General features: G+C 46.8%; 2 protein-coding genes across 7 annotated transcripts; one reads left to right on the plus strand and one right to left on the minus strand.

Moving 5' to 3' along the window:
• Positions 1–718: 718 nt before the first annotated feature.
• CSTF1 (cleavage stimulation factor subunit 1) lies at positions 719–10058 on the minus strand. 4 transcript variants are annotated; one of them, XM_075108903.1, is made up of 8 exons: positions 9785–10058; positions 8932–9558; positions 8290–8460; positions 7452–7647; positions 5761–6038; positions 4774–4971; positions 3808–4198; positions 719–2298 (listed from the first exon to the last, which is right to left on the minus strand). In XM_075108903.1, exons 2-8 carry the CDS (start codon positions 9049–9051, stop codon positions 2039–2041), a joined length of 1614 nt encoding a protein of 537 aa, XP_074965004.1. In that variant the 5' UTR covers positions 9052–9558; positions 9785–10058; the 3' UTR covers positions 719–2038. The 4 variants fall into 4 exon arrangements, with proteins under 4 accessions (XP_074965004.1, XP_074965005.1, XP_074965006.1 ...); XM_075108904.1 differs by having other exon boundaries at positions 8932–9456; positions 9785–10029; XM_075108905.1 differs by lacking the exon at positions 8290–8460 and having other exon boundaries at positions 8932–9456; positions 9785–9926.
• AURKA (aurora kinase A) lies at positions 9969–16998 on the plus strand. 3 transcript variants are annotated; one of them, XM_075108908.1, is made up of 9 exons: positions 9969–9992; positions 10465–10550; positions 11642–11924; positions 12506–12584; positions 13291–13482; positions 14182–14320; positions 14694–14842; positions 15477–15651; positions 16280–16998. In XM_075108908.1, the coding sequence occupies exons 2-9, from the start codon at positions 10497–10499 to the stop codon at positions 16469–16471; spliced, it is 1263 nt and encodes a 420-aa protein (XP_074965009.1). In that variant the 5' UTR covers positions 9969–9992; positions 10465–10496; the 3' UTR covers positions 16472–16998. The 3 variants fall into 3 exon arrangements, with proteins under 3 accessions (XP_074965009.1, XP_074965010.1, XP_074965008.1); XM_075108909.1 differs by lacking the exon at positions 9969–9992 and adding an exon at positions 10129–10157; XM_075108907.1 differs by lacking the exon at positions 9969–9992 and adding an exon at positions 10232–10290.
• The last annotated feature ends 1245 nt before the right edge of the window (positions 16999–18243 follow it).

Genomic DNA, 18243 nt, shown 5'->3' on the forward strand with positions numbered 1-18243 from the left:
ATGAAAAGTACGAGTTTCAAGATGGCTTTGCATTGACAGAATAAAACTCCATGCTATGCTGCAAGTTAAAAGACCACAGAATTAAGCATGCTTGAGGTGAAAGCCGGCGCGCTGCTAACTTGTCAACCACAGCGGTGGTTTAATACCTAAAACACTGAAACAGCGTTTTGAAAATCAAGAGTCCAAACACCGGCGGCAAACGTACCAATCATGGCTTCTTTAACAGAACCGGATCAAGTGTGGCGCTGCGAATCACCGCTGCCGCCCCGTTAGCGGGGGGCTGCGAGAGCGGGGGCTGCTGCCGCCGGGCGCGCCGCAGTAACGGGGTGTCAGGGCTTCCCTTTCCCCTCCCACCAAGCTTTGGCTCTCCTCCTTCCTCCACCAAAACAGCCCCCAGAACCGCGACCTCCTGCCTCCCTTACGTTCTAAAGTTATAAGAACTTGAAGGGCGGCACAAGAGGAGCGAAGGCGATGGTTGGCCTAGGAAATACTTTGCATAACAGTAGCTTTTAAAAGGAAAACCGTATTTCATTCTTTACCTTAGGAAAAAAAAAAACCACCCCCCCATTCTATGCCGCAAGTCTGTGGTTATGCCTGATTCAGATGTGACACAAGTAACTGATCCAGCTTTAAGAGGTCCCCAAAGACAGAGCCTTCCCCTATTCATTGCTCCTTTGTTAGACAGAAAACGAATACATTTCTTCCTTTCTATATTAAATAACTTTTCCAAAGGCAATCTTTATTTAAATACAGACAAAACCTGCACCCTCGTCAGCCCTTGACAAGACACTTCATCGGCGGTAACGGCAACTGAGTCCAGCGGTAAGAACAATCTCACATTTGAAAATCCTCACGGAAGCAAGTGCTGCGCTTTTGGCCGGAGGCAGCCCCCCGAGCACTGTACAAGGGCGCCTCAACGAACACGTTCAAAACCAGGCAACCAGCTGTAAAAATAAGTAGTGAGTTTTCAAACTTACAGAAGGCTTAAGCACAGAGTTTCTTAATGGTCTGTACTTCTGTTGAACGGGATGGGAAACTCGGACTACTGGGGGAGGCATCTTGCGCGGGGAGAGGAAACAGTGAGTCTGGGTTTTTGAATAATAATAAAAAAAAAGAATGTTAATTCAAGTGCTGTGTAACAGACTTACAGAATGAGAATTCCTCAGTAAAAAACGGCAAAGTGACATTTCTGGGGTACATATACAAAAATTAATATGCACAACCATTCCTTTGACAAGATACTAGAAGTCTCTACGGCAAAATTATTCTCATTTTCGCATGCTGCAGCACTGCCGCATTTTACAGTTGCAACGTGGCTACTCCTTGAAAAAACTATCAATTTACTTCGAGGTCCCACTTGGTCAGATAAATTCAACAGAAGCTGAGATTTCAAGTCTGAGCTTTAATACCAGAACTAGAACACCATTTCTTGAATTCATCTGAACAATTTAAAATCCTGTTTCAGATGCTCATGGCACAAGGCTGGCTCAGAACAGAAGGTTCGCTTGGCCAATTAAAAAAAAAAAAAAAGATCCACCAAAACCAAAAAACCCCAGACTAAAAGATACAAACCAGAGCTTTACAAAGAATGAATTGGAACTGAAGGCAGCTTAAGGCTTCATTAAAATATTTGCCAAGCTCTGCTGCTACTTGTCTAATCCACTCTTTAAACAGATACAATGCAGAGCAAAACTGGCTCACACTGCCCAGTTTGAGCAAGATACAGTCACATTATCTTTTGTGGGATTTAGAAAGACAGGAGAACAAGTTTAATCCTTCCTGCAAGGATCACTTTATTCTTCCCCACACACTCCTGGAGTACAATTAGAGATGACTTCTGAAAATTAACGCCACACACGCTAATAAAAAAAATTAGCGTGTGGCAAAACTGACGTGTCAGTATTTTGATATTTTCTGCCGTATTTGACAGAATTAAAAACCAGACACAGCACGGCTTTCATCTAGGCATCTGTTGGCAGTACAATCAATACACGATGATACAATGAATCTGGATAATCACTGTTTCATAAAGCTGTCCTTAGTCCGTCGTTGACCTTCTGTACCAAAACCTAGCCCGGTAGTCGTCGCTGCAGGTCATGAAGCCAGGATTGGTTGGGGAATGGACAATGCAGCGGACAATGCTGTTGTGCCCCAGAGAAAGAAGGTTTCTCCGTTCAGCAGTTCTTGAATCCCAGCAGCAGAGGCTTATGGTCCTTTCATCTGGAAGCAGCACATAGTCTTCTGTGTGGTTGAAGACAGCTTGCGTCCTGTGTACTTGCCGTCCGCTCAGACCAGCTCCTAAATGGATGCAGCAAAATATTAACCCAAATAGGATCAGTTTTATGAAGTTTCCAAAGACCTAAGAAAGTATCGAGTTCTGCGGTCTGCGACGGAGCCTTGTTTTCTCGGTTAGCCTACCACTTCCACATGCAGCAGGTGAATCAATTAGTATTATTTTGTAGTTATATACATGGTATATTCTAAAATTTCTTAAGAGGACACAAAGATTAACTACTCCAGCCGTGTCAGTCAAGTCCAACCACCCAGCATGAGCACACCCACTTAAGAGCGCTTCTGCCGTACATTTTTGGTACGAGGCTTGCAGCTGTAACCAAGGGGAAAGACCACAGGTAGCAGAATACACAGATTCTCATTATCAATGACATTTGTTTTTAACGTATGTAGCGCACGGCACATTGTACGACCTACCTTGGCCATACTCTCCCTCCCTACCTCTCCTTCAAATAAAACGTGTGTTTCATACACAGGCATTTACTTTGCAGCGCGCACACCTGCATCCTACCTGCTGCTTTCCAAGAGTTTATCAAGGAGGTGCTGCTCCCTGCTGGTTGAGAGCAAAATAGAGCAAGCGGACAAAGAAGGACCATCTGCATCCCAAAAGCAAATACACAAGACTTCCAGCATCCTCTCCCCTTTTACGCTTGACTCCTAATGCTTAAGCACATCACTGCTTGACCCAAAGCTTCCTCCGGCACATAGCTGCTATTGTATGCAAAGCATCTACATCCTTCACCATTTCTTAGGTCCTGCTTTGATCTCAGCAGGACCATTGCCAGCATGCTCCGCGTGTGACTACCTTGCACACAACTGCATCCTTAAAATAAATTTAAAAAAAAGGAAAAAAAAGAAATGGACCAGCTGTAGCTGTTTTTCAGAAAATTGCCATGGCTTAATAGAGCCATTGTTTGCTCAAGAGTCTAATGGCTTAAACAACTGCCCCAAAGTAGGTTCAGTTCCCCCTGCCTGGGTTGGTGCCCCTCAGGGAAGTGGCCTACCCTAGCCAGAAACGGATTAGGTGCTAGTCCTGACCCTTCCAGTTTAAACTGTGCCCCTAGTCTAGCAACAAATGGACAAGTCACAAAATCAAGGTGATCACCAGCAAGAAAAGCCACAATGCTATTTTAATAATCGCCGTTTCTGAAACACCCTAAAGCACTAGAGAACAAAACCCTCTGCACAAACATCCTAGTCCTTAGGGCAGTGTTCCTTTTTACTTTCCCCTTGTTTAGTGACAACATCCCTCCAAAGCAATGGAGTAATGATGTCAGAAAAGTCTCCAAAATCTACTCAGACTAAATAGGTTTCCACTGACTGATATCGGAGAGTCACAGCTTCTCTTCTGGAATTAGTCTACATTAAGCTTTTTCAGAAATTTGGGGCAATTTATCCTCAAAGCAGCAGTCTCCCACTGCTTTTAAGAATAACTATTCTTCTGACAACACTACTACCCCTGCCGTGGGTCGGCACCTGAAAAAGAAGGTACCTGGAAGATCACCTGCCACATACCTGTGTATTTGACCAGCGTGCGACCGGTGGATATCTCCCACAGTTTAGCTACAGAGTCTTTTCCACTTGACAAGATATACTTTGAATTTTTGGAAAAAATAGCAGAACAGACTTCAGCTCCATCATGTGCCTTCTCAAAAGTAGTAATACAGCGATTTGAAACACCATCCCACAGTTTGATGCATCCGTCCTTGCTTCCCGTCACATACATGTTTGCGCTTGCGTTGTAATTTACTGAACATATAGCATCAGTGTGCTGATCTTGAGGATTGCAAGACACAAAACACTGGAAAGTATTGATATCGTACAGTCGTAAAGTAGGGTGCTGGGTGCCAACAAGTATGAAATCTCCAGAAGGGTGAAAAGAAATTGAGCGCAACATCTCTGCTTCCTGTTTGATCAAAAATACATAATTGGTGTAAGAAAGAAAAAAAAGTTCTGAAATGGAAGTGTCAATTCTGGGGGCATTAGAGCGCTAAAACACTAGTTAAATTATCAGTTAGCACGATGTGTTCTGGTTTTGCAAAACAGAAAGTGCTTCCTATGGATTAAAATGACAGGCTACCTTTAAATGTATCACAGATGTTATGCTAGAGCAGCTCGCAGCGCCCGCTCCTTCCTGGGACATCGCACAAAAGCCACAGGAGGCTTTGTCAGCTGGCCACGCGCCCCAAAGCCCACCACATCATCATCCCAAACTCTCCTCCAAAACAAAGATAATTGACTTCAGAGTTACCCATATTAGATTTGGTCTAGATTAACAAAGGCAGACACGCGCTAGATTTAAAGAATGCAGGTATCCGTTACGCACAAACTCTTAGCACGTAGTTACCACGATGCCTGCCAGTTTTGCAGCTGCGTACTCTGGACCTACCCACTTACAAACTCAGACACAATTCAGCTCACTGATACCTCAGTACTTTTACATTCAAGCTTTGGTTGCTCTGAACTGGTATCGTATCTAACCTGGATATATTTGAAGGCTCTTTTGGCAGAAGGTTTTGAATAATCAAACAATTTAAGTGTGTAGTCCCTTGAACCAGATGCTAGGATCTGTTCTGTTGGATGAAAAGCTAAACACGTAACTTCATCCACATGATCATACAGAGTCCGAATAACAGGGTGATTTTCCATGTTTTGCTGTGCTGTCTCATTCATCATGACCTACAAAGAACATTCAACAAGTTAGAGCGTTAGGAAGCAGAACATGCTTTCGACAGGAAAAAGTAGGTTTTACGCTGGCCAGAGTGACCAAATAACAGCTACCTTTCTGACACGACGAGGCACGTAATCACTATCACCGTAACTATTTGAAGGCCCATTTTATGTTATCAGAAAAAAACCCTCTGTCTTTACAAAGGTCAGCTGACTTGCTCAAGGACAAACTAGTTGCAGTAGCAGAGAACTGGTGCAAGAAAACATACCACCTTCATAAGCAGTCCAAATCAAAATACTGTATTGCTGTAAGAGTTAAGGGAAGCTGTACCAACTGGGTAAAAACTGCAATTTTCACTCACACAGGACACTGCTGAGAATTTGGTGTGCAAACCCCCCCACTTCTAAATTGCTCCCTGATAACTGCATCAGAGAAAATTTGAAGGAAATACGTATTCTGTGAAACAGTTCTGAAACACACAGCCACTGGAGGCTGTAGAAGCCAGAAGTGGGTTCAAAAATTAACTCTGTTCACAGAATACAGCAATTATCAGCAACTATCAGAAGCAATTTCTGGCTCAATTCTCTAGACTGCTGCCAGAAGTTACGCAGGTATACTTGCCCTATTTCCTCTTCCTTTTCTTCAAGGGTACTTTATGAGCCGCTGTTGCAGTACGAAATACGGCGAGACAGATACTTAGTCCAACCCACTGAGCCAGCCACAAGGCACAGACACGGCATGACACAGACAGCACCTCAAGAATTCACAAAGCGGTTACGATTCAAGTCATATTTTACCTCAATAGGCATAGCACTTTTGGCCAACATTCTCTCTGTATCAAGAATTTTTATTGAGGCATCAGCAGATCCTGTAGCTATTAACTGTCCGTCTCTGCTATACGTCGCTACGCGACACGGTCCTTTATGAGATGTGACATAACAAGTCTCATATTCGGAAGCCTCAGGAGACATGGTCTGTACATCTGCATCAAATTCCAAGTCAATTCCTGTGCCTGGAGCTACCGTATCTGACCGTCCAATTGCATATTGAACAGCACTGTCATCGTTCTCCATTCCTGAAAAGAGAGAAGTTGATGCACTTAAACCAGGTTAACTTTCTCCTTAGACAGCTAGGCTGTGGCCAGATCTACGCTACAGACTTCTGCAGCGGCTACGAGACAGGTTTCAAGAGAGACAGCTCTTGCTAAACACAGCTAAGCTAGCAGAGGTAGTTACACAGCAGTACTTCTCGTGAGAAATAAGTACTTTGGCTATGCCAGAGCAGAATACAGCTCTTAACATTATCCATGGAAATATAACCAGCAAATACCGTAGGATGGTAAGTGCTGATAACCAGTTACTGAAGCCATCGACAGGCCTCTACTCTGCTTTTTACAGAGGGAGAAACAAGCCCCAACATTATTACACGAAATTTGAAGTAAAAAAATTGAAGCATTTACCAAATCTTTTCCGTTTTATTGCATTGAAGAAAAAAACCTCCACCCTCCCCACAACTATCCCAGCATTGTAAATGAAAATTTTTACTCCTCTTCACACCCACTCTACAGACTTTTTTTTATTTCCAGGACGCATCTACAGAATAAAGACAGTTCAGCACTGGAAGCAGTAACAGGGCACACACGATAATCTTCAGCTATGTGCCTAACTGCGATCATCAACCGATCAACAGAAGAGTTTTTGTTGCTTTCATCTACAAACGGCAAGTCTGGCATTCTTATTTCAAACAGGTACCAGGCTTCACGTATTTATACTCTTGGAACTCAACTAGTTCAGGCAGCAAAACCAGTTCAGTTACAATACAGAGAAGACATGATGTTATGGCTAGACCTCTTCCAGTATCTTAGTCAGCTTGTTTCAACAGCAGCTCGAGTGTTTTGACTACATACCACCTCACAGATATACTTTCAGAGAGAAAGATACAGAGAGAACAGGTGATATCTTTGCCGAGACCCTAAACTGTGATGTTTGTTTTCTTGAGATTGACATATAAATGTTAGTGAAGACTGCCCATGGAAGGGCTTGCTCCCTTTCCAACACGGCCAGGAAGATCATATAGAAAATATTTCTCAAGTTGGCAGAGAACTGCACGGGTCAGTTTTCTATTAGGTCTGTGGACTCGGTGATCCCGTTTAGTGGAGCATATTTTTAGAAGGTTGCCAGTCACCCAGGACCCTGGCCAGGTATTCTTACGTGTGACAAGAAGTTCAAACACACAGATTTTGACAACACTCAGCGACCCGTTTTGCTTTTGACGCATACCGAAGAACGGAGCATCGAACCAGAATGCCCTTCAAAAAGAGTCACCGAGACAAAGGCCGTATCTAAATACATGAAAATGTTATGCTCTTACAAGACGTAACCTTTGCATAAGGGATGACTCTCCAGTACAACTAACCTTTTCATTCACAAGGACTTACGCTAGGGATTTAGAAACTGGACTCCTACATTTGCTTTTTATTCCATCTTACCTAACTTAATTAGGTGCAGCAGTTGTTCAGACGGTGCACAGACTGATTGCGGTTTTATCTCATTTATCAGGCCATTGGCAATATTTATGTATCCATCGTACAGCAGCTGACTAATTATCAGTTTATAAAGTTGCTGGCGGTCTTTCAAACTGACTTTCGTTCTATACATTGTGAGCAAGGAATGCCTCGGAGGGGCCTGAAATAAAAAGAAAGGAGAAAAATCACATACAAGAGAGTTGCATGAAAACAGGCACAACCTTTAAATAAAGCACATAATGCTGAATTTCAGTGCGGACACAAAATCCTGCTGTATCTTAGGTATGATCCAGAGACATAGAAAGGCAAAAAAAAAACAAAAAAGGAAAAACCTGTTGCACTTGTTTGCTGTAGAAACGAAAATCTCGGCAATGAAGAGCACACGAGCCGTGCGGAGGTGCGGCGGGGAGGGCAGGAACGATGCGGCATTAGCTGGCAGAGCGGTTCTGCCGGTGCCTCTCGCCCAGCCGCGCCAGCCCCGGCGGAGCCGGGCACCGCGAAACGTGCAGGGAACTCAAACGCCCCGCGGCCCTCACCCCGCTCCCGCCCTCCCACGCCGGGCCCGCATCCTCCCCGCGGACTCCTCCCGGCGCCGGGCGGCGAGACCCGCGGCCGGTGCCCGGGCGGGGAGGGGGCGAGGGGCTGAATGAAGGCGGGCGGTGCTTAGCCGGAGCAGGCGGGCACGGAGGGCGGGCTCCGGAGGCCGGGACGTGGGTGCGGGCGGCTTCGGGCGGGGGCCGTGGGGGCGAGGCCCGGGCCGGGCCGGCAGCGGGGGGGGGCGCGGCGCGGCCCCGGTACCTACCGACCCTTCCTTCTGCCTCCCTCGCTCTCCCCCTAAAATGGCGACCGGAGCCCTGAGCGCATCGATCGGCGGCGGCGGCAGGGGAGGAGGCGGCGGCGGCGGCCGGGACCGCAGAATGCTCCTCCGCGAAGGCTGCTGCATCGAGCGCCCGCAGATCGATTGGAGGCGACTCTTGAAAGGGAAGAGAACGGCAGCATCACGTGACCGCGAGTCGGGCGACGGGACCCGCTGGGTCACGTGACGGGTGACGCACCGGGGGAGGCCCCCTGCCGGGCCGGGCTGGGAAGGGGGGGGGGAGGCGGAGCGGGGAGGGGCGGCCCCGGGGGTCCCGCACCCCCTCCGCCGAGCTGGAGGCCTCCGCCGCCAGCCTCGGGGCCGGATCCTCACAGCGGGAGGGCCCGGCCTCCTCTGTCCCGGCTGGAAAGCTCCGAAACGGAGCATCCCGCTTCGGCCACGACCCCGGGGGACACGGGGTGAGGGGGGGTCCGTGAGGTACCGAGCGGCCGCAGCCTCCCCGAGGGGTCTCCGCCGCCCGGGCTGCGTGGTCACAGGCACCGCACGCAGCCAGCCCGCGCGGTTGCTCAGCAGGCCGAGAGCCTGCCCCGAGCGTGCGCCACCAACCCTCCCAAAAGCCCTACTCACGTCAGCCTCGAGAAACGGCAGCCGAAGTGGACGCGGGTCAAGGAGCGGCGATGCCATGCTACCCATGCCCCGTGGTAGCTGCCGTCTATCACATGCCGCAGCGACACGACGACCCGACATCTTCTTTTTACCTATCCTGTACCGCTTGTAAACACCAACACACACACCTGGGTCCCCTTCGCGCTTCTTTACAGCACCACAGAGACAGTTAAAAGTTGCCTTCAATCGCGGTTCTTCAGAGGCCCGAAGTACTGAACCGAGTTTCGGCTGCCGCTTGTCGCTCCGCGGCCGAGGTCCCCCTCACCGGTGTGAGCAGGACCACCGTGGCAGCCGGCAATGGAGACGCTGCAGCAACCTCGCGCCTCCTTTTACGCCGCTACTCACAAACCGCCGCTCGATCGTCCGCTGCCGCTCGGCGTCTCCTCAGGAACCCGGTGTCGGAAAGGTACCGGTGGCTGCGGATCGCCGCTGGTGTGAGGCGAGGGGTCCGCGGGGTTGGAGGAGGTACCTCAGGGCAGGCGTCCCCTGCGCCGAGGCGAGGTGGTGAGGCGAGGCGAGGCGTCCGACCCCTTCACGCTTGTCCTCAGGAGCGGCAGCACATGGAGCGCCGCCCCGGGCCACACGTCCCTGCGAGCGCGAGGCAGAGGCCCGCTTCACCCCTCCGCCCGTCCCCCCGCTCCCCGGGGCTACCGGCTGCCAACCGGGGCACTCACGCGCGGCCGGACACAATGGCCCCCGGCCCCACTCGTGTTCGGATCCACGCGAGGTGGCAGCACCGCCTCTCCCCTCAGGCCCGGGGCTGCGCGGAGGAGGAGAGGGAAGCGGCCGGTGCGCGGCGGGATGCGGGACTAACCTGGCGGCCTTCCCCAGTAGGCTCCCGGGCCTCAGCGGCTGCGAGGAGGGGAGGGCAGTTGTAGCGTTGCCACAGGTGGGTGGTCTGGGCGTACGCGATTTGCGTAGCGCGGGACCCGGCCGGGCAGGGACTTTGCGGAGCGAAGTGTGTACGCGGGGGCGCCGGCCCACGCAGTTGGAGTACGGAAGGAGGCGGCGGCGGAGAGACGGTACGTAAAGTACGCATGTAGCGCAAACACCGCCCTCGGGGCGGGCGGGTCGGACCGACTCGGGGTACGCAGCAGGCCGCCGTTGCGCATGCGCCCCAGAGGCCGGCGGCGACGAGGCTCGGCCTCGCAACGAGCGGAGAGTGCGGCGAGCCAATCGGAGAGCGGGTCAGTTGAAAAGGAACCAATCGGCGGGCGCGAACGGCGGCAGAGGGGCCAATGGCGAGAGGCGGTGGTTTAAAGGGTATTTAAGGGAGGGTGGTTTGAATTCAAACAGCCGCAGCGGCCGGAGGGAGCAGAGGTAGGCCGCGGGGAGCTCCGCTGCGGTTCGGGGGGGGGGGATCCTGCCCGCCGGCGTGGCGCGCGGGGCCTCCCGGGGTTTGGGGGGGTTTGGGAGAGATACGGGGCAAAAAAAGAGCCCCGAGGCGCGGTGCCCTGCCTGGGATTCACCCCCGTCCCTGCTTCTCCGCCCTAGGCCGAGCTGTGTGCGGCTCTTCCCTCGGCGCTATGGACAGGAACGCGAAAGAGAACCTCGCGGGGTGCCCTGGCCGTGCTGCCCGAGTAAGTGACCGGGTGGGCGGGTGCGTTTCTCCGGTCACGCCATGGCTGCGGGCTTCAAACGGCCTGTGGTAACTATCGGCAGCTGTACTGAGCAGCAAAAAGGGAGGAAAGTGTCTTGAAACTGTATTTTCTGTGTGCAAGAAACGAGTGCTAACCCCATCTTGGGGAGTACGGTGCCTGAGGCTTACTTCTCTTAATTGCTAATATTGGTGTTTGGTACTTGAATCAGAAAATCCTAATATTTTAACAGTAATCTAAGATCACTTAAGGAGAACAAACGTGTGTTAGTCACTTATTCCAGATATGGCTTCCAAAAGCACATGTTGTGTTAACATTGCTGCTCTCATGCCTGCACAGGGGTGCTCAGGATCTCCCTGGTCACATATTTTTGTACATAGAAACACAGGCACTTTTTCATTATTTTAATTTAAAACCAAAGAGGCCTTGGTAAGGATTCAGAATAGCACAGGCAAAGCTCCTTTTTAATCAAGCTGTCAGTACATTATTTTCAGTGAACTGAACCAGAAGACTGTCTAGGCTAATATCTAGAGAAGAACAAAGTACAAATTGTTGCACAGGTATCCCCAGAGGGCAAAAAATTGTGAGAAGCTAATCGTTAGCATTTGAACTTAATTGTAGGCAAAGTGTTCAAAAACAGCTAAGAATGTCTTAAATGTAAGCCTAAACTAATTTCCCTTATTAAAAGCAGATAGCTGAACCTTACTAAATAACGGTGCTTTGTTCTGCTGAACTCACACTGCAGTGCAAGGTGTAGCAAGATGAGCATTAAAGCAAGCGATTCAAAGCACTGTGCGTTTTAATAGCAAGGGTCTGCTGTCTTACCACTTTTGGCTGATATTCTTTGGATATGTGTGGAAAAGTTCTTCTAGCTATAAATAAGCGTGCTGTTGACATGAAAAAGTTTTCGACAACGTAGAAATTTAAGAATGTTTTCCTTCTTAACGTAAGATCAGAATACTGTAACATCCCCTCTTAATGTGCTTCGTGGGGTTTTTTCTGCTCTCCAGAATGTGGCCATAAAGGTAACAGTATGCAACTCTACAATGAATCTGTAATTTTTCTTTTTGAAGATTGCTAACCCCATTGGGGATGGCCCGAAACGTGTCCCAGTGTCTCAGCATTCTGCCCAGAGCCGGTTACTGAACAGTGGAGCTCAAGCACAACGTGTTCTGTGTCCTTCAAACCTTGCCCAGCGAGTTCCCGTGCAATCACAAAAGCCTGTACTGTCAAACCAAAAACTGTCTAATAACCAGACATCGCAGCAGCCCCGACCAAAGTTTGTGGTCCAGCCGACTACTAGGCCTCAGGTTCCAAGCAAGAGCAATGAAAAACCTCAACAGGCTCCAGTACCTGGTAATTCTGAAGAAAATGTACATGTATTTATCCAGTTGCGACACTTGGGATGCTCTCATTCTATGAAGCACTGCAGGGCAGAAAGCCTAAAGCTGATGTTGATGATGTGAGACAGCCCTGCAGAGAAGTACTTGGCTGAGGCCAGAAAGAGACTAGCAGCGCATGGTGCAGCGCAGGTGTTGCTGCGCTACCCGTGTTGCCAGGATTACCTGTTCAGAGCCAGTGTGGGTGCTGGAAAACTTCCAGGTGCTCGCTACTCAGCTGTGAATTAATGTAACTGGCACTCGTACATCACAGCGTTTCACAGTATTCTTCTGTGTAAGAGATTAGCATGAATACTGATTTTTCTGGGGGGGAAGCTTAATTTTTTTAAGAAAGCTTTTAAAATTAAATTTTGCTAGCACTGATATTGGCTATGCTGCTTTGCCAATAGTAAGCTGCACTAGGTTGTTCAAAGTGTCATCGAATGTATTCGAAGAACTGTGGCAGATAGTGCACAGTGGTTAGATTTGCTCTTGGATGAATTTTATACTGTGTTCATGGGTCTGGTTCATAAAGTTGATCTACTTCTCTACACATAGCAAAAAATTCCGAAGCAGAAAGCACCTCTAAACAGAAGAATGAAGAGACTGCTAAAAAGAAAAATGAAACTACTAAAAAGTAAGTTGCATGCCTGAATTGTAGCAGAGTCCTGTTGGAGTAGGCTTGCTTTTAATTTCTAGGACTTCATGCTGCAACTAAGTTGCAGCTAAGCTGAAGGCTACTTGATCCCCTGGGTTGTGGAGGCCAATGGCCCTAGGCTTCACAGAGGCAACACAAGACACTCTAAGAAAGTGTACTTTGACCTGATAATTCTCAGGGACAAGGACTTCTTGTAATCTAAAGAAAACCTCTGGCTAAATGAGTACTGCCTCTTCCCATGAGAGAGCACTGATAGCCACTGCTCCAGACACAGGGTGTACACTTGAAAACAAAGCCTCCCCCGTCTGTCTGGGAGGCAGGAGCTGAGCTAAGGATGAAGTTAGATTTGTGCTGTGTCTACTGTAAACAGTACTGTTCTGACAGGCACCATAAGTGCATCTGTATTACGTGAATCAAAGTGAGCCTGGGTCGGTGTGCGCAGTCTGGACTTTGCAGCGGTGTGGTTGAAGCTCGTATCTCTGCACACTTCAGAAGGAAGAGACTAGCTTTCAGAACTCTTCTGAAAGTCTCAGTGCGTACTTTATTCCCTTGGTGGTGTTCTCCTAAAGACTAAAATCCAGCCCAGATCACTAAGTGTCTATTGAACAGGAACATTATTGACTGTACCTTAGGAGTCAAAGGCCACAGAAGTATCTGCCTTTTGTAACTCTCTCTCCTCTTACAGGAGGCAGTGGTCTCTGGATGATTTTGAAATTGGTCGTCCTCTGGGGAAAGGAAAATTTGGAAATGTGTACCTGGCACGTGAAAAGCAGAGTAAATTTATTCTTGCACTGAAAGTGCTCTTTAAAACGCAACTTGAGGAAGCCGGTGTAGAACATCAGCTGCGAAGAGAAGTTGAAATACAGTCTCATCTTAGGTAAAGCTTAGTGACCAGTTACACCCTTTGCTTGGTTTATGGTCAAATAAACAAAGTAACCTTGTTTATGATAACATGTCCTGCTGAAGAAAAGGGAAGCTTTTTAAACATGTGACAGTGTGAAATTGCAAGTTGGGATTCTTGCCTTTCTGCACCAAGCCTGACCTCTGTCTAGCTCTTAGTGATGTAACCTCTGGTAACAAACCTTCCTATTGCCAAAAAAACCCAAACAACCAAACCCTTGTCCGCTGCTTGGTTTTACGAGGCTAACTGCTGTTTCTCAAGAGTCTAAGCTGTTTCTGGTATTCTATTTCCTGGAAAATAAGCCCAACTTGCTGAAGAAATGGGTTGTTTTGCTGAAAGTGTTTAAAGTGTTTAAGCTTAAATTCCCAAACCCATGGGAATTGGCGCCTCTAGTGGTAAGCTACTCTGCCAGCAGCTGTAGAAAGATATGTTCAAGAAGATAGGAATTAGCCAAACTCTTGGCTAGCTGCTCCCTAGTAGGGAGCCTAAGCTGCTGCTTTGATAAATGCCATCTATCCGCTATGAAGCGCTCTAGTGGATATGCTGTGAGCTGAAGGAATGCTTATGAGATGTTGAAGTTCCTATGCCCACCTTCAAAGCGGGGAGGCAGGAAAGGGAAATTAAAGTTATATGGACAAATGCCTTATTCAGAAGAATATTTAAATCTTTTTGCAGGCACCCCAACATTCTCAGATTATACGGCTACTTCCACGATGTTACAAGAGTCTACCTTATTCTAGAGTACGCACCTCGTGGAGAAGTCTACAAAGAACTTCAGAAGCTTACCAAGTTTGATGAGCAAAGAACTGCTACTGTAGGTTGTTCCAGCTTCTTATATGTTACTTGCTCTTCATATCTGCAGCATAAAGCTAGCTCTTCAGATCAAGTTCTGTATTCCGTTGTGTGAAACAGAGATTCCTTAGATGCTAGTTTGCTTGTGCGCTTGTTACAAGGAATAAGTTGGGAAGACAAATTACCGTATGGCACTAATAAACAATGTTCAGCATTGCTTAAGATTGCAGGTGCTTGGTCACTTCAGGCAGAGCCTGTATTGCCAGACTTTGAGGGTTTAAGGAATAATTGCTCTAAGTTAAGCTACTAGTTATGCCTAGAAAAGGCTATACTGTAGCCAGATAAGCCAGAGTGACAGTGTCTGTATACCTTAAAGACTTGTTCTCTTTCTACAGTACATCACAGAACTAGCAGATGCCCTGTCATACTGTCATTCAAAGAGCGTGATTCACCGAGACATCAAGCCAGAAAACTTGCTGCTTGGCTCGACCGGAGAATTAAAAATTGCTGACTTTGGATGGTCTGTGCATGCTCCATCTTCCAGGTGAGAATGCAATATATATCTTATGCAGTGAAATACTTCTGTAGTGAAAATGTTAGCTTTCTTGGCACGCGTACAGTTGTGGAATGGAGGAAAATGTGAACTTCCTAAAATACTGGGTGGGGGAAAATCCTTTAAGAACTGGGCCACTGCAGCAAAGGTCTTAATAGTCAACTGGTGTAGCAGAGAGGGAGTGTTGTTATCCTGTTGTTTCAACTTGTATAGTTCAAAACTTGCTGAACCTTGGACAAGTAAAGGCTGGTGTATTGGTGTAGGGTTCTAGTGGTCCCTGAGATGACAGACCAGTGCTTGTGTTCAAACAGCATACTAGCAATATACTGAAGACATGTCCTTATTTAGTCTGAATTGCACCTGACAGAGGAAGACTCTATCTGATCTAGCGAGCTGGATGAGAAAAGGAAGGCTGAGACTGAATGCAGTGACTGAGGTGCTTTAAAGCAAAAGTAGAAAACTTATTGCAGGAACTTCTTTACCAGCTATTCTGGTGGTGCTGAGTCTATCCGGGGTGGGCAGCGTCGAGGTACAGATGATTGCCGCCACTAGCTTCTCTCTGGCTCTTGAAATGGATCTTCTAATTGCCACCATCAGTAAGTAATTGGGACTTTTTCCTCTTCAGGAGAACGACTCTCTGTGGGACACTTGACTACCTGCCTCCTGAAATGATTGAGGGAAGAACACATGATGAAAAGGTGGATATTTGGAGCCTGGGAGTTCTGTGCTATGAATTCCTTGTAGGGAAGCCACCTTTTGAAGCAGAAACGTACCAGGAAACCTACAGAGCTATTTCCAGGGTATGTGCCAATGCTTGCTTGGATTAGCTGAATCATGCTGCCTTTCAGTTCTGTTCTTACAGAAGCTTAAATGGTCACCTTGAAGGGGGGCATGTGTTATAACTAGAACTGTGGCAAGACAAAGATATGCAGAAAACTAGATCCCTAAAACTACCTGCAGTCATTCAGTAGAATGACTAAGAGACCTGAAGATACCTTGCCTTACTCCCTTGGTTCTACCCTGTTCCTGCCCACATCTGAGCTGCTACCTTTCATAAAGCAACTAATCCTTTTCACATCTTTCCTTTTCTGATTTATAAAATGACTATTTAACATTCAAGGTGTTACTGAAAATACATAAGCTTAACTTTTCCTGTTGCATGCCCTAGACAGGTTCCAGCAAACTAATCTTGTTTGAAGTATGTTTAAAAATACACCAGCTTAACTAATACAAGCAGCAAGAACCTTGTTCTCTTCAGGATTATAATGAAATTACTTAATCTCACCTCAATAGGCATGAGGTGCAGAGCCCACAAGGCTGACACAGCTTTCCTTTCCTGACCTACCTGGAGGGTAGTGCTCTCTGTCTCTAGTCTGGTTATTGCCAAAGAACTTCTGCATCATCTTCAGCCTCCTTCCATTTCCTTAGGTGGAATTCAAGTTTCCTCCATTCGTAACAGAAGGTGCGAGGGATTTAATTTCAAAGCTTCTGAAGCATAACCCATTCCATCGACTGCCCCTGAAGGATGTACTTCTTCATCCCTGGATTACAGCAAACTCTACAAAGGTGCCCGACAGCAGAAAGAGTGATGTTGCTGCCCCATCCAGAACACAGTCTTAGCAGGGGTGACCTCATGGGATCAGCAAGAGGAATCTTGAACTGTTGACTACTGTAATCCTTACAATAGCAAAAGCAGGTCTTGGAATCCAATGGCAATTGGAATTGCAAATCTTTGGGTTGGCTGTCGTCTTTAAACTCTAATTGCAATGTAAAATTATTTGACTTCTAGCTGGAGGTTGTGGAATACGTAATATACTTGAAATCCAGTTACATGTGGGCCAAGTTTGTTGATGTAAGTATTAAGCTGTTCAAGGCTCTTATGATGTGGTCTCTCCTGGTAATGGTTCATTCTTCCAACAGTAAGAGGAAGCTGTCGTTCTAGCTTGTCGAACAGTGCAATATCCCGGAGATACCTGCCCCCTAACTTATTGGGCTGCAGAGGGTATCATAACTGTGGTGTAATCTGAAACTGAGTGAGGTGAATGCATTTCTCAAAGTGTCCTAAAAATGGTGTGTTGTTTTGTCTCTAATTTTGTCTCCAATGTGAGCACTCAACTTTTCAAATAAAGACTTGTGTTATACTGCCACAGTAAGTTCCTTATGGCATTTAGCACTGCCACTGGCTGTCTCGTAACCACTTCTCTCTACCATCAGCACAGCTTGACTCATCTGTGATCACAAAATAAGTTTACTTCCCACCTCTGTCAAAAAGGAAGCTGGTATAAAATTCTTGCTCAAAGTGCTGGTACCACAAAGTAGATGTGGCTACTTACTATTCTACAATCACAACGCAGGATTACAAGGTAAGTACCAAATGTGTTGCTATTTACCTTGTAGGTTTTCTACAGCCACTGAAACCTTGGCTGGCTACTTGGCTGTGTGTGCTTTGGGGTTTTTTTTTTTTAAGGCAGTTATTCAAAGACAAACAGCATCTGAAAGTACTTCAAAGAGAAGGGTTGGGAAAGTACTCTTATCAAACAGGATATGTAACGGGAACTAACGTTAACATCTGGTGGTGTAAGACATTTTTCCCTAAAATGTAGCAAGGGTCAGGCCACTCGCCAAGAAAACACACAAATCAACTGTTTTCCAGAAAAACACTTCAAGCAAACTAAGAGAAAGCAATTTATTGTATTTTTATTATAAGACTTTAAGGTCATTTTCACTATTTTACAAACAACTTTAAAAAAATGATCCTTTTACAAGCAAGGATTCTAGAATTCAAAATATATTCTCAAATTAATTTAAAATATACTTTGCAAAAAAAAACCCTTCATCTAAACAAATTGCCAGTAGTTTATATAGCCATATTTATCTTAAGTAAATCTGAATTCTGGTCATAATTTAAATGAAGCTCTGTTTACAGCAAGAAAATCTCTAGTGCTGGTAACTTTTAATAACTTTTGGGTGCATTTGCTTTAAATGACTCCTGCTTTACAGGAAGATTAAAAAAACCCACAAAACTTGACTACTGCTTTTCTATGAACTTTAGGACAAAACATACTAATCAGGAATGACTGATTAAGTGAAGAAAACAAGGATGCCTTGTGATTATTCTGGAATAACTTTGTTATCCTTGGTAATAGAACATTGCCCTAAATTGAGACCGAGAGAGGGCATGTAGGGGAAAAAAAAGCACCACAGAAAGGCCCTTGTGAAGGGGAAAAAAGAAAAAAGCCCAAGTAAAACTTACTCCTAAGACAGACTTAGAATTTAAGACTCTAGCTATGCTAGGATGTAGTAAGTCACAGACAGCTCCAGCAGCGTTGGCTGCGTGTTGTCATAGCATGGTAACCCTTCCACTGCTGTGGAGATAATGTGGTTTTTACCCC

Source organism: Phalacrocorax aristotelis, chromosome 13 (assembly GCF_949628215.1).
Source record: "Phalacrocorax aristotelis chromosome 13, bGulAri2.1, whole genome shotgun sequence".
Classification (NCBI taxonomy): domain Eukaryota; kingdom Metazoa; phylum Chordata; class Aves; order Suliformes; family Phalacrocoracidae; genus Phalacrocorax; species Phalacrocorax aristotelis.